Genomic DNA, 16629 nt, shown 5'->3' on the forward strand with positions numbered 1-16629 from the left:
CATCAACAACAATGAATAGTGTAGTGGATGGAATGCGCCGGGTTGATGTCACCTTTCACAGTGTTTGATATTTGAGTGTGCTGGAGTTGAAGGGGAGGAAGAAGGATGGAAAAAAAACTAATTTTGCGTCCCTTTTTTCTCTTTTCTTTTCTTTGCAGGCCCTACAAGCAGCAAGGCAATTACTCCTACAGCAACCAGGCAGTGGCCTGAAATCTCCAAAGAACAACGACAAACAGCGTCCGTTGCAGGTGAGTTCCTCGCTAATCTCTTAAGTCCATCCATAATACATGGTGCTCTGGAAAAGATTTCCTCTGTTCCAGCTACTCTGTTTGATTTGGCAATGTAATTCTGGAGATGTCAGTAAAATATTTCAACCTGTCAGGCCTGCCCTTCTCCAAAAGAAACTAAACATAATACCTCACACCTGAAACCTTTCTGTTGTTTACAGCTACATTACCTCAGCTCACTGTCAGGCAACCTTGAAATCTCTGCTGTCAAAAGATATTGATATATTAAAGGAATATTCCATGCTCAACTGATAGCATTTGTTTCATGTGTGATGTGTAGCTTATAATTTTTCTGTTGAAGTGTATTATTTGTATTATAAAGCTGTCTAAACCATCATTTTTCCAAGTCATTTGAGAGATTTATGAGTTACATTAACATGGCAACAAAGGAAAATTAGATATAACTTTACATAGAAGCTGTTAGTAATCAGTTTCTCACTCTGAAATCAAGATAACTCACATTGTTAATGTTTTGTGGTCTAAAAGTGAGTTTTAACATTTATAGATTTTGCCCCATTCGCTTCATCTGTAAGAGCCTCACTGTAGATTTTACAAAATCAAAATTAAACAGACTAAATGAAGAAAAAAAAGCTTTTGGAAACTTTCTATTGGATTATTTACAATACAATTCCACAGAAACCAAATAGCAGCTTTTCCTGGCTTCCTGTAGCATTGTGTATCCTAACTAGCTGTCATTTGTACCTCTCCAAGATAATTTGCCATTATTGATTCCAGCTGCGCCGCATTGCTGTTGTCGGTGATTTGGTAAAGGTCACGGCATTGCGCACATCGCATCCCCTATTACCAACCTGTTTACTTACCCACTGAGTGCCAATGTGTTATTTCTCTCACATCCCCACAATACAAACGTGTCGTCTCAAATTATGTAAGTGCTTGACATCTGCCAGGCTACATATTTTTAGGTTTAAATTAAGTGTGAGAGAGAGCGCGCCCTCCTCCCTGCTAATAAGTGCTATCAGCTAGCGGTGGTTTACCTCATTAATACCCCGTGCATTTAATTAAAGGAAGGGAAAATTGCCGCTAACCCTCGTCGATAATATTTTCACAGAGTATAACAATGGCAACACCTTCTCCAAGAGTCACACCCTTGTGTATCTAATTATGCGGAAGTTAAAGATTCAGTCCCTTTTGCTTTTAATATATTCAGGCCTGTTTGGGCAAATATGGCTTTTGTATTTGAGAAAGTTTTTCCTTTTGTTTGATTATTTTTTGCCTTCTGTGCAAAGATATTAGTTGTAAAGCAAAGCCTGGGTGGGTGCACTTTCATGTATCTATTGTAGTTTCGCAGCCTTCTGTATACTCAGAGAATGGATTCCCGGCACACAGCGTGACTGCAAATTGCAGTGCGATACTTCCTGAGGAAGCCGAGTGATATTGGATGAGGAAGGTCTGTGATAACTGGTGGCCCATGACCGAGCCCCTGACTCTAATAACACCAGAGGATGGTAAATATTTAATATTTACATTTGCTTATACCATCCTTGCCTCGTGTTAGCCATATGAATCAATATGAATCAGGGCTTGTTGAGTGCTGTCTTCAGGTGTAGTTAATCAATGATGTTGAGTCTTTTTTTTTTTTTATTCAGTGCTCTTTTAAATATCTAAATATCTAGTTAACCTTTATTTCACAAAAACTGTTTAAAGAAATATTTCATGCTCATTTACCCCATTAAGCTCAATCAACAATTTATTGATTACCCGAAAATTATTTTGACTCATCCCTACTTTTTCTAAAAAAAAAAAAAATCAAGATTATGGTGATGTACGTACAATGGAAGTGTATGGGGCCAATTTCTGGAGCAGAAATTTGAAGCTTGTAATTTTTATAAAAGCAATTCTTCTCTTAAAACTTTTTATTTGAGCTCTAAAGTTGTTTTAAATCTTAGTTTTTTCAGTTGTTTTAGGGTTTATGGAGGTACATTGTCATAGCGACAGTTGGATAACATGGATATAACTTTACACGGGTTAGAAAGCAGTTTTTAACACAAAAATAATGTTAACACACATCTTGTTATCGTCTTTGGAGCTGTAATATTGAAACCATTTACAGTGGTTCCATTCACCTCCAATGGAATATTCCTTTATATATCTTTTCTCTTTGATAGCTATGCTTGTAAATGCTAACAAAAACTCAATTCAGATCATGTGCGTGTACTTAGACATGCCAAGTAACAAGCATTTTGAAAAATGACTTATTTAGATAAAAAAGTAAACGCCTGCTTGTTCCCTGACACTGATGAATCCGCCTCTTTCCCTGTCCAGGAAAGGCAGGGAAAGTGATCCATAGATCATGGTGTATAAATTATTTACTACACGAGCATCTAAGTGCTGCAGCTCACAGTTTTAATTACTTGTATTAGTGTCTAAAGCCTGTCGGCTGACTAATTCTATCCAGTGCTTCATCTCGCGCTTTTGACGCATTCAGAAGCTGCTTTTCCACATTTGCGTAATGTGACAGGTCTATTATTACCCCGTAAGCCCAGAGGAGAAGTCAATAAACACCTATTTCTTCCTCGTAAATCCTTGTGCCTTCTTCATGCTGCTTACAAGGATTTCCCAAGGCACACAACAGTCCTCTCGCGTCGTACCGCCTCTCCCTCCGAGTGTGCATTTTATACACTGACATTTAAAACACAAATAAAAAGCGAGAGGACGAAAGGGAAGGGGGATTACAGAAAGCTTGCGCGACTGGCAATTGTGTCTCCTGCCCTCCCAATCAGCCCAGCTGCCATTCTCCAACTATAAGCTACATGCGGGTTTGTTTGTTTGGCTCTGTGTGCCACCCAGGCATCTCGTCCTGATGGAAGGATGGGCATTTTACTGTGTGAAAACACATGTTAGCAATACTGAATACTGACGAAACAGCAGTTATTAGATAACAGGAGGATGCTGAACAGATCAGAGGCATGTGGGTGTGTTACAACAGGCTGTTGTGGTGATATAATACAGCTGTATAGGTGTCAGGAAGGTGTTTAAAGAGGAAGAGTTGACCTCTGACCTGTTGACGGTGTAGGCTCAGAGAGCAATATCTCAGCATTTACAAGGTTAAATAACCAAACAATGCAATTTCAGCTCACTAGCATGCAATTACGGTACACTTTACAGCATTTGCGTCCACGCCAGAAACATACAGTTTGTTTTAAACCCAACCAGCTTTGCTAATGTAACTTTTTCACAACCAAACATCCTTCCAGAGGCTTCCTCGTTCCTGCGTTTGGGAAGGATGGCTGACCGGCTCGTTGCTTGCATGTATTCCAAGTCGAGATAGAAGTAGCAGATAGCTCAACCCAATCACTTCCTGAGCAGTGAGCCATCCTCGGAGTGTCACCGATTTAAAGGTCACCAACACACAGCTCATCTGAGCATCAGACTCCTGCGCCATGTTCCTTAAAATTCATCTACTCAGACCACCAACTGGAACCGTGCACAAAGCCGGCGGAATTTATAAAAGGAGACTCGTGCCCTTATATTAACATTGATTATTAACAGTATTCACCCAACAGTAGGGTTGTGCACCTTTCAGACGAGAATTTGGAAGGCCTTATAATTCAGTTGATTGGAAGTGAATTTGAATTGAGGTCGAAAAACAGTGCAGAATTGCAATTTGAATGTAAGAAAGTATGAAAGAATGTAAGAATGTAAGAAAGAATTGTAAAAAAAAAAAAAAAAAAAAAAAAAACATTGACATTCAAAGAAGTTAATAACACTGTAACTTAAATAGTGTAACGTGGCAAGCAATGGATGGCAGGTAAAATGTGAATCTAAATTCAAGACTTTAAATCAAAAGACAGGAAGGAAAGAAAGGAGGGAGGGAACCATATTATGTACATCCAGCAACTAACATCGAGACATAGGAAACACAAGGGATATTTATACAGGCTGGGTTAATGAGGGTAACAAGAAGACAAAATATAACTGGGGAGACAATCAAGGGGAACCAATGAACAAAGGAACTACAAAACTGGCACAGGAAACAGAACAGAATTACAACTTAAAAGTGATGGAAAGTTTTGGTAAAAGTTTAAAAAGCACTGAATTCGGAAGTTTATAGGCCTCATTGGGTTGAGGGTTTGCCTAGAAAGCACTTTCTGAGCATTCCAGTTAAAATTCCATTTCAGCTTTCTGTGAGGTATGACCAATAAAGTTCAAATTCCAAGTTTATCAAAGTTCAGCCACTCCAAAACGAAGGAGGAGGGGGAAGAAACTGTATTTGCAGATTTGTGATCTTTAGTAACCAGGAAAGCATCCTTCTTTACCCCGGATACCTGAACTAGTGGGCAGCATCTGTAAATTGCAAGGGATTTGGTTTGCAGGGGCTCACATTGCAATGCAAAGGAAACTGAAGCACAACCCTTAGGCAAGAACCAGTGGAATGGTGGGAGAGAGGAAAAAAAATAGTGCCATTGCACCGCTTTGATGTAGAAGCAACAACTGTACCTTCTGACAGAAGATGCATGGGAGTAATAAACCAGTTCCAGCAGCCCTTACACATGCAGTCTGATTACTCTGGCCAGGGTGTTAATTGGATCCTAACTGGCAGATCTGATACGTGTAGCCCGATGGTGGGAAGTCTTTCCAAGTGATGAACTATAATTCAGCGAGCTGCTTGAAGCTTGTGTAATTTACTTCGTGTCACTTGACGAGGAGAGCGATCCAACAGCTTCCCTATTACCTGCAACATCGCAAAGCTTTCAAGAGAGGGAAGAGGAGGGGGACGATCCGGAGTGAGTGAGAGAGACAGATTTCCCTCTAAATGCCACACAATGCTTCGTTTCAGATATGGTAAGAAACATATTTGAGGAAAACAAAGGAAGACAACTTTCAGACTCATGTAGTAGACTTCGTTCTCATCTTACAAACTCTTGAAGATCACATTTGGTTTATTTTATTTGAGCGGTTTTATGGCACAAGCTCTCCTCTTCCGCTCGTAGTTCCCTTTAGAAAGCACATTAGGCTTAACTTCCTGTAGTATGCATTTGATCCCTCCCTACAGTGACAAAAATGAAAGTGTGGTTATCTAATTCTGTGTGAAAGATCCATTGTATCCCTGTTAGCTCTAATGCAGGCCACATCCACTCTATCATCATTTGAAGTGCATTACACTTCCCATACTGTTTAGCTGAACTGTAAAATAAATTGATTTAGGAAAACATTCCTGTAATCTACTTAACTCCGATCCCAGAGAACATCCACATTGATCTTTTAATCCAAACGATCACTGTGTATGTATGTTAGCGTGTTTCAGGTTTAGATTAGCGTAAGTATGTGTTTATAGTGTCAATGACTTACAAATCAGTGAGTGTGCGTATTGGATGTGCCAAAATAAAGCAACTCCATCAATAAACCCTTGACTGTGAAACCATTTATTACTGACTGAATTAGCAATCCTAGCTTTACCAAAGTGGAAAGGTCAGGATCTTTTCTGAAGTCCAAGAAAAGCCCCATTCCTTGAGAACGAGAGAAATTGGTGAACATAAGTATTTCTGGCTAGTGGTTTTCTAAAGTAGCGTGCCCCCAAGATTCAACACGTTCAGCCTGAATCATCTAATTCAGAAACTTCTTTCATTAAGCTAGTTTGCATTTATTTTAATTATAGTTATTTAACATGGCTCTCTCAGCCATTGTTGTTGGAAATACACCAATGGGACAATTTATGTGTTTTCAGGTAGGCTCAAGTCTTGTGCTTTTCATTCTTATTTTATGGAGTTGACCGTCGAGACCCATTTTGGCATAGCCAAAGCCCTGTAATGATTTGCTTGTTCTTCAGGAGGGCCACTGATGTTTTCTCATCACTGACCAGTTTAAAGCTATTTGTTCTGCTCTCTCATAGATGCTGAGCCTCATGGCTCTAAAGAGCAGGTCAATGGAGATCAGCTTGTATTTGTAGTTTTCCAATAGAAATCAAAGCTTCATGGAATGCAATTTTTGGACGTGCATGTAGTTTAAAAGGAGAGTGAGAAACTGATGTCATTTGATGGTCTGTAAGTAAATTTTCTCACAGTACAAGTGCTTCAAGTGCATGCAACTGAAGTTGATGCTTTGATTCATGAAGAATGCCATTATCTGCTAGGTTTTCTAGCACTCGTTGGGTTGCATCATTGCCTCTCACAGTCATATTCTTCATCTGGCATCCTGCAAGGGAAAAGACCCATTGTCTGTGACTGTTTATGGCTCGACCCTTCAACAAATGCTCATTAATTATGCCCCGTCTTGGTGAAATCATTTCGGGGAGAAGCAATTCAGCCTCTGTTCCTTTCAATTCACCCAGCTTGTCAATCATCAGCCCCCACAGTATCCAGCGGAATGGAGGTGTTATATTCCGCCAATTATCATGTCATATACTCGAAAATGTAAATGAACGTGTGTGTAAAATTAAATTTATGGGTTGTCAGTGAAGAATAAGAACCAGGAGAGCAATTACTTATCTGCTTTCATCTTTCAAGCTCTGATATAACATGCAGAAAATGCTGGCGTTAAATGCTGGAATTAGCATTGTGCGCGACTCGGAAGTGAGTGGGCCGAAACTTCAACTTTGTCTCTTCTTTTTTTGTTTGGAAAAGCGATGAAATGATGATGCGTATCATCCGTCGATCTGCTAAAAAGCTAATGAGAGGCTGAGGGGCATATCCTAATTCCATTTTATTTCGAGTCGCCTCTGTATTTCGAGTCTCTCTTTGGCAAGTTCGAGGCGAAAATACAACACACAGTCAGCTTTGGTAAAAATAAACTTAACGAATTGTTCTGAAATTTACATGTTTATTGTACTCGCTGAGCCACAGTGCAGGCGAGGTGATCGTTTGTTATTCAGTCTGTAGCTCATTTAAATCAACAAATAATGAGCGTAATGAGAACATCTCCTCTTGTTTTTTCATGCTTTGGTCTTTATATTGTCATTTAGGCCGGCACAGAACCCTTGCTGAACCTGGGGGTAATTACACATCACAAATGTGTCTTAAGGTTTAATAACATTGAAGGTGTAAGCATACATTTGCATAATTACATGCAGCTGTTTAATTTGTGACTTTTTTGCTTTGTTCCTTTTTTCTTTTTTTTTCTTTTTTTATTACCTCCTCCCTTGTCACACCTTTTCTCCCCAAAGACAGACAGACAGAAAGAAAGTGTATTTGTGTATGTGCTTCCCTCCATGGTGGTGATGCTCATTGAGTTTTGGGGCCAGTATAATGAAGAATGGTGCTTGGATTTGTTTGAATATGAATATGAGTGGGGATGGAGTGTGACCTTCAGCTCTGCTACTCAGTTCATCAGGATTAGTCAAGCTCGGCGCTCAGGAGCGCTAATGCATAATGACTTCTAAAATGAAAAATGTGTAGTGACCATGCAAATGTCTCTGCTAATCAAAGAGGGGAACCTGAGCTGGGCCGAGCCAGGAGACTAAAACAAGGACGTGTCAAGGCCCTGAGAGCTCAGACGTACGGAAAGCAATCAAGCAGTCTTGATTAGCTGGCGCGAGGAGTCGCTCAGACCCCTCACAACGTCTAATGGAGCCAGGCGTCTTTTTCTCAAACTCAGAAACCACAACAATAGAGATGTTTACCTGTCATGACGCCAAAGGCTCGGCTGTCTTGATGATAGACAGCATCTGTCGAAGCTGCTCTGTTGCTTCATAAAGTACAAAGAATGCCCTGAAGAGTCAGCTGTAGACAGGTGCAGCGTCCAGGAAAAAAAGAAGGGGAACATTTTTTCTGTCTTTCTCAAATAGCATTTGTCTGGCAATTATTTTTATTCTGTTCCTCGTACAGTTTTAGACATGAGCGAAGAATCTAGCCAAATTAATGTAAATCTTACATGTTTCCAGAAATCTCGCTTGCTATATTTCAATGCTGGCTTGCGAAAATATTTTCTTTTGTTTTGTTTTTTTTAGCTGCAAAAGTTCTCTCGCACAGTTTGACAGCTGGTATTTTAATGATTCTTATCATTTAAAAAATGACATGAATTTTTAAAAATGACATCTCGTGGAAGACTTGTGCCTCTGGCTGCTTTCTTCCAAGTGTGCAACTTGGAAACTTCAATGCGCAGCGAGAGGCAGCTGGTAATTCCCCTCACCTCTGTAAAACAGAATACTTCATAGCAGTTCGGCTTCAATCAGGAGTTTCTGAAAGAATTTTCAAAGCTTCAAACCCTTGCCAGCCTAAATCCATGCTACTTAGCTTAGCTGCTCCTCAACAGGCCATGTGTCCGCTTACGACCCACAGCTGGCTCTGGAGATGTGCGTCTTCCTGCCTGCCTTGTGTGTTGTACCACTAGAAATTGCCTGAGGGAGTTGAAGGGTTCAGCTAATTAAGGTCCTCCTCTATTTAAAGCGCAACCCATTGGGAGTAGCTGACAGAAAATATATAGAGTAAGAAAGTACACATGCACTGCCAAATGACTACATATACTGCACACATTTCCAGAGAGTTCGAGAAGTGCATGGCTTTACAGTTGAAGAGTTTTCACAAGACATGGCTAATGTGTTTTCTCCATCTCCGTCTCTCTTAGGTGCCAGTGTCTGTGGCAATGATGAGTCCACAGGTGATCACACCCCAACAGATGCAGCAGATCCTTCAACAGCAGGTCCTTTCCCCCCAACAGCTCCAAGCCCTCCTACAACAACAACAAGCAGTCATGCTTCAGCAGGTTAACACACATAAACAACCTCTTACTCACTGTCCCAAATGCAGTCGTGTTTTGAAATGGTAGCATACAGATCCTCTCTATCCCTGACATACTTAGATCAGAGAAACAAATATGGACAGGCTTGTAATTAGTTGTTTTCAGTGGGGACGTCTTTTGGGGACAAATGGAGCACAGAAAAAAGAAAGTCCAACAGAGTTAGCTGTACGTGAACTCAAACTTGCTTTCACGTGTTGTTTGGTTCATTAATGTATCCACATTGCAAGACGCATCGTGTTTTTATTGTTGCAGTAATGGCTGATAAAGCGAACATTAGAATTCATGCTCACTTAAAGATCAAGAGCAAGTTCGTTAAAGTTAGTTAAACTATCAACATGTTAGCTGAAGTAGCTATAGTAGATATATGACATTTGTAGATACTATGTTTGTTTTTTTTGGTATTTTGTGACTGTTAACCAGCCTAAACTGTTTTCTGGTCTTAGCTGGTCTCAGCTGGTCTCCTTTGCTTACCAGGCAGTTAATGTGCAGTTTGTCAGACTGGGATACCAGCTAGCCCACCAGCTAAAACCTAGCTTGCCCAGACTGGAGACTATTTTTAACCAGTTAAGACCAGCTAACCAGGTTTAAGCTGATTTTTCAGCAGGTGTTGTACTGTAAGGACATGAAATGATTAGGAAAAATAGCTAAAACTTTGATTGTCCGCATGAGCACCACATCATATCGAAGCATGCAAGTTAACAACTAGACCGCGTCTCTGACAAGAGTAGATTACATCTTGAAATGTGATTTTAAAATCTCTCCAAGTGAGCTCTTCATTAAAAACATCTCCATTAACTCAGCCTTGATTATAATTAGATCTGTATAAACGGTGACGAGCGTCTTGTGCTGAAGACGTCTCCTGCTGAACGAGACGGGAGAGCTTGGCTCCTGTATTCTGACGATGAGCTCCTGAGGACAGCACTCTGAGAAGAAGAGGAGAAGTGTGCTAAATGCATTAATTCACAATGATGAATCCTCTCCTTTGAGTGCTTCACATTCATTTCAGAATTTCACTGCCTGTCAAGGCATCAGAGAGGAAAAAATATATAGGCAATAAGATTAATTGTTCCTCTAGCGGTAATGTGCAGCCGCATAAAAGTCCATATGGAGACGCATGATGAGGGGAAGTGCTGGTCTCTTTGTCTCGACCGGAGAGAGATGTTATTTATGATGTGACATGCAGAAGCACATCCAGGCATGTCGTGTGGCCTCAGGAGCCCAGAGTCGGCTGTGAATCTGTTTGTTCTGTTGTAGCTCTGCTTTGAGGTACGGCCACACTTCTGTGGGAAAAGGGAAATAAGTAAAATATAAATTATAAAAAAGCCATATACAACAGCTGCTTAGTTTTGTTACAGATGTAGCCTAGCAGTTGGCGTATTTGTTCTAGAAGCTGTATTTGCTCCAAGCAGTTAGTGAAAACACTTTAACTTTATAGAACAAGGGAAATACATTGATATTTACATACATTTTCAAGCCATATACATCAACTGATTATTTTGTCACAGCTTTAGCCTAGCATTTAGCACATTTTCTCTGAGAGTGTTTACATTAAACATATCTGCTCATAGTGGTGAATGCAAATGTTCTTATAACAAACTTAATGGGAAAAGAGAAACAATCACAATGAAATATTTTAAACCCCTAAACAATCATTTTTTGGGGTTTAAATTAGCCTAGCGGTTAGCCCATTTGTTCTAAGCATTTACACTTTTTGTATGGTCTGTTGAATTCCACACATTGTAATAGAGAATGTCCATGTCTTTCCACAGCAACACCTGCAAGAGTATTATAAGAAACAACAGGAACAACTCCATCTACAGCTTTTGCAGCAACAGCACCCAGGAAAACAAGTGAAAGAGGTACAATAAACACCAATACACATATGTAAGAAGCAAAGTGATGGTTTTCCTTGCGTTCGCCAACCACAAGCGACTTGTAAATCAGTCTGAGCTGTCATTATGCTCACAGTACCACAGAGGAAACTTCTTCTGAATGCTACCAAATGATGCAGAGAGCTAAAATTAGGCAGACAACATTGTCAGGTGTCTCAACTCCGTTCTTGTCGGCAGTTCAGAGTAAAGTTGACGGTAAAATGTGGGTTTTAGCGTACTGCGCAGGGTCCATTCGCTAATGAACCACCACAGCAGGTTTGGGCCGATGAGCAAAAAAGTTTGACCGCAGCGAGCTCATAAATCAAACTGACAGTCAGACCGTAGATCCATCTAACAGACAGACAGAAGGAGACTGAGGGTTCCTGACACGCAGGAGCAAGCATCAAAAAGCGAAGTGCTCAAAAAAAAAAGGGAGGGGGGGGGGCAATCCAAACAAAACGTGCAGAAGCAGTTAAATTGAACACCTAGGTATTGTGAATGGGAAATGTCCCCCGCCCCCACCAGTCTCTTCAACTAGCATCTTCTACCATTGTCTCTCTTCAAGCAAGCCATTATGCAGGGCCTACAGAAAGCAGGACTGACCTCCCGAAGGCTTTGTTTCTGTTTGGATTTGCGAATAGATTTTTTTCAGGCCCCAGCCATCAAATATGGAATAGAAATTGCTCCCTTATTTCTCACGAGACGGCGGGGCCAATCCGCAAGGCTCACTCCATTATGCAGTCTGTTTTCCAGTGAGCGCATCACAAGTTTTGCCTCTCATTCTCTTGCTCTCTCATCCCTAAACTAAAGGAGTGAGGTCTTCCTCACCGGTCTTGACTGAAGGTCTTCCTCTGGAGTCTGCTCAGTCCTACCGCTAGTGTAATTCCAAGCGAAAATTGTAAGTTTAACTTTCCTCCTGTAATGGGGGTCTTTGCTTTCTTGTCACTGAGTAGGTTGTAATGTATTCTGACAGGAGAAGAGGAAGGGGAAAGCTGATGGGAGAGAAAGAGAGAGAGAGAGCTAACAGGGTCTCAGCAGAAACTAGCTCTCAGTTTGCTAATGGACCTCTGGAGACTTTGTCCACAGAAGCAAACTTCAGTCATTTTTAAGCCAGTCCTCCTAAAAAACTGCTAATAAATTGAGTCTGTACAACATGGAAATGCAACTACTACATCACTTTACATTTCCGAACAGCCAAGACTAAAGAATGGTGTCTTGTCATTTCATCACATACAAAATTATACAAACACTGAGCCTCACTTACCAACAGAATGAATTTGCATATATGACAATTTACATAAAAATGCTATTATAAACTAGTACAACATAAAATTATATGTTGGGCATAATGTCTTTTTATCTGCAGTTGTTTCATAAATGAGGCCCAAATGTTTGCTCTTTAGTGATTGGATCTAGCTAATTATTGTTTAATTTCACTTAATACTAATTATTTTGTAACATTAATGTATATCTATTTTACAAGTTTATGTCCATATTATGTGACAGTTTTTGATAAATTTTCATAGCTGATGTTTTATAAATGAGATCCAATGTACGAAAATGTTTACTGTATATACTATGATTTTCGGTTTCATTTCACTTAATAAAATGCTTTGTTTTGAGTGTTTTTTTTTGTCACAAACAGTGTTCTGTTCACTGTGAGTTTTGCTAATCCTTTTTGTTCGCATTTAAACATCAGCCTTTACCTGATTTTACAGATTTATTTTTATCTATGAAAAGATTTCAAGCACAGTTGCTGTGCTTTGATCACTGAAGCGCTGCATTGTTTTTCTGTGGTTTCTGCCACCGCTGCTGCTGTTGTTGTTGTTTTTGTTGTTGTCTTCGCCAGCTTATGCAAGAGGCTCGACTGGCAATAAACAGGGCTTTGTAGGGGATGGCGGGGGGGTGTGCTGTAAATCTCTCTCAGCTTCTCTCCCTCCGTCAACCCCTCCCTGTGTCCCCATAAGCTGTAATGGACCATTAGAAATGCAAGACAGTTAACCATCAATGGCGGAAAGAGGGGGCGCCACACACCCTCCCACCCACATCTCACACACAAGATTTCAGTCCACGCAAACAGGCGAAGAGAACGAGACTGCTCGGTTTCACTTTGGCCACATGTATAATCAAACACACTTTCTCGTTCATGTGTGTGATTAGTGTTTTGCGTGTATATGCTCACTCTCTCTCTCTCTCTCTCTCTCTCTCTCTCTCTCACTATAGCAACAGCAACAACAGCAGCAGCAGCAGTTGGCAGCACAGCAGCTGGTGTTTCAGCAGCAGCTCTTGCAAATGCAGCAACTGCAGCAGCAGCAGCATCTGCTCAACATGCAGAGGCAGGGCCTCCTCTCTCTGCCCCCCGGCCCAGGACAGCCCACCCTCCCCGGACAGACTCTGCCACCAGGTAACATCCTCACGTGATCATCTGAGAGCATGCGTGTGTGTTTGCGTCCTCTTTTAAACTCCCCTTTTTTGTTTCTTGCTGCATTTTCCTTGCCATTTCATGATTTTCCCCTACTTCTCTTTCTCTCCTGACTGTGTCTGTGTGCTTGTTGTTTTCCTCTCTCCCCCTCTCTCTCTCTCACTCTCTCCCTCCCTCCCCTCCTTGCCTGTTGTTGTTGTTTACGGACTCGCAGTACGGGCTCAGAGCTCTGAGGAAGACGAGCTGTTGCCATTTGCTTTTTTCCTGGAACAAACACCTGGTGCTACTGTGTTTATCGAAATGGCGCTGGATGACAATATTTTAAAAATGTCTCTTAATTGGAGTATAGCCGGGTTGACACGAAGCGGAATAGTAATTTTATCATCCAAGGGATTATATGATGATTTGATGCTGCACACAGAGGCTTGTTTATGAATGCATAATCATGTGCAGATGAGTTCCTGGTTGCTTTGCACTTTCGGATACCACGGAAACGAAGCGAGGGATGAGCGTCCAGGTCGATCTTGCACCGGTTTACCTGCAGATGCTTAAGTGTGATGCTCAAGTTTCACAGCACAGCAGAAAAGGTTTACCTACCTTGTTAGAAAAGGGCATATGGGAGCTCATGATGACCGTTTCGTCAATGATTGTGTCTGTAAACCTGTTTGTGACTCTCTTGCAGCTGGTCTAAGCCCCGCTGAACTCCAGCAACTTTGGAAAGACGTCACCAGTAGCCACACCATGGAGGACAATGGACTAAAACACAGCGGTCTGGACCTGAGCACCACCAACAACTCGTCCTCTACCTCCACCAGCAACCCCAAAGCTTCTCCTCCAATCACCCATCATGGCATCTCCAACGGCCAGTCCCCGGCCCTCAACAACCGAAGAGAGAGGTACTCTAACACACACATGCATGCCAAAGCTAATCGGAAGGACACTGGTTTATCCTTCCGCTTACCCGATCACCATTGACTCCTTGAGATCCAGCTGGATTAGCCATGTAAAGTCACTTTGGATAAAAGCGTCTTCTCTGTTTCACTCGACACTAACTCCAAATCCCTTTTCATACATATGTGATCACAAAACTCCTGATAAAGGGTCTTGTGTGCACATGAACACAAAGGCATGTTAACAAACACAAACCAAACAGCCGTTTAAACTGCTTTTCATGTGCAACACAAAAAAAAGAAAAGAACAGTTGATGTGTTTGTCCCCATTTGCAAAAGGAATATGATCATTCCTGCAGGGAGAGGGCTGTTTGTTTTTGTTTGTTTGCTCATCAATAGTTTATTAATATCTGGATAACAGTTGAAATGAGACAAAACCTCCCATGAGACAGTGCGCTATTGAACGCAGTGCCTTCCGGTATATCAAACGCATGGAGGTGCATCTTTCAGTGGCAGGAACACACAGCTCACTGTACATTAAGTATTTAATACCTCGCTTTTCTTTTGAAATTGCTTTACTGGCGCGGCTTGTCATGTAAATAGAATACACTGTGCCAGTGTGGCATTTCCTGAGCGTTTATACACGCAATGGCCCTTTTATACGCTCCACGGCTGCTGTAAGACAGATTCGCATATTTCTCCATGTATTATTCAGTCTGTAGCGGTCATATGTTAGTACATAGCAACAGTCGCTGACTTCACTGGGGGTGGATGTGTTGTGTAATTGGTTTCAAGAATGTAGCGTCTTCACAGAAAGCCCTTTCTTGAGAGAGATATCTTTAGAGGCAGAGAAGAAAAAAGGAAAAAAACTGAGAGAGAGAGAGACAGGGAAATAATTTAAGAAATAGGTTAGACTCTTTTCTTGTGTGTTGGCGGAGTCTCACGGGTCCCCGGCCGTTCGTAATCATGGAGTGTGTTGTGTTGTCAAAGCTAGCTGCTTTCTAAGATGTGCTTGATCGATAACGGCAAGGTAAAACAGCCGGTGAGGTTTGTGTGTGTGTGAGTGTATGCTGCACATAAACACATGCCGTGCTGGTCTGCTTAGCCTCACTTTCGAACATTAGCCCCTCAGCACCATTAGAAGTGGCTGTTGTAACTTACCGCAATGTCTTCTTTCACAACAGGCTGTGTCCTTAAAAATGCCCATTCCACCGCAAATGAATCTCCTGGTGAAAATTAAAGTGCAGGGGCCGGTTTTCTGATGTTTACACAAGTTGTCCGTAATGGCTTTACAAGGTGAAAGTCTGTGGAAAAAATGTTGATGGGCGATTTTACTTGGCCGGGCCATGTGTTTTTTAACACACTCGTGTCTCCTCCGTAATACTCTGGATCAATAATCACAAGGTGGTGTGATGTCGAGGGAGAGCATGTGTGTTTTTTCAGCTTTTCTGAGCATCAAGTCCACCAAATTGAGCCAGTTTGACCCAACTTTTGGTCATAGTATCCTGACAGGTACCACCACCATGTTTTCCCCCACGTAATGCTCATTATTTCTCTTTTCAGTTCGTTGCATGAAGAGACCGGAGCATCACACTCTCTCTATGGTCATGGAGTGTGCAAGTGGCCAGGATGTGAAAGTATTTGTGACGACTTCGGACAGTTTTTGAAGTAAGTGATCATCAAGAATCCATAAAAAATATCAGTTGGCCTAAAGCAGTAATTTATCTGTTTTCCCTTTATGTCTTTATTTTAATGCTTATTGGATGCTTAGTTGTTACTTTTTCAATTTAAGAAGTTTTCATACCTCAGTTCACACACTTGGCTGTAAATCCACAAAACGGATGGTGAATCAGATTTCTCAGATAGGCGGTGCTCAGAAATGACCATGCATCTCCACGGCTATGTGAGTGGATGATGGGCTTGTGTTGAGCAGCAGAAACTAATGGCAACCCTCATAGCCATGCGGTGTTGTCATGGCGCAGCTAACAGAGTGAAATGAACTCTTCATGCTCCATCAACAATTTAGTTCATTAACTCATTTGTAATTGGTCAGCTTTGTTGCCGCGACACGAGTGGGGGGACATTAAAAGAGAAGGTGTTTACAGTGCTGGAGATTGCAGGTTATCACGTTGCCACTCCAAGGAAAGAGCCTCACTATTAAAGAATGTAGAAAAGGGTTAATTTGAATATTCTAATTAGATGGTAATTAACTGTGAAATAATAATCTGGTGCGTTTGGTGGGTGTTAATGTCCACGTCAGTTCTTGTAAACGGCTTTTGAGAGTGGCGACGTGGTTCTATTCTTTTATAAACCAGCTAGTCTTAAAGAGTCCACTCCAAACAAGTCAAGAATTTAGCGCCTTTGAGTGCGTTACCATTTAACTAGTTAGTCATGACTGTCAACCAAAAGACTGCATGTACCTCAAAGTACAGGGTTAATTATCCCCCTCTACCCCATTGATGTAT

At 41.3% G+C, this 16629-nt stretch overlaps 1 protein-coding gene across 6 annotated transcripts in view; it reads left to right on the top strand.

The window, feature by feature from the left end:
• Positions 1-16629, top strand: part of LOC132105561 (forkhead box protein P2-like) — a 105473-nt gene that overhangs the window by 64739 nt on the left and 24105 nt on the right. For all 6 annotated transcript variants that reach the window (XM_059510766.1, XM_059510769.1, XM_059510768.1 and 3 more), the window contains 6 exons: positions 159-248; positions 8808-8945; positions 10751-10840; positions 13076-13256; positions 13957-14170; positions 15728-15832. In XM_059510766.1, coding sequence (XP_059366749.1) covers positions 159-248; positions 8808-8945; positions 10751-10840; positions 13076-13256; positions 13957-14170; positions 15728-15832 — 818 coding nt within the window. The remainder of the gene's footprint in view (positions 1-158; positions 249-8807; positions 8946-10750; positions 10841-13075; positions 13257-13956; positions 14171-15727; positions 15833-16629) is intronic.

This window comes from Carassius carassius, chromosome 26 (assembly GCF_963082965.1).
Source record: "Carassius carassius chromosome 26, fCarCar2.1, whole genome shotgun sequence".
Lineage (NCBI taxonomy): Eukaryota > Metazoa > Chordata > Actinopteri > Cypriniformes > Cyprinidae > Carassius > Carassius carassius.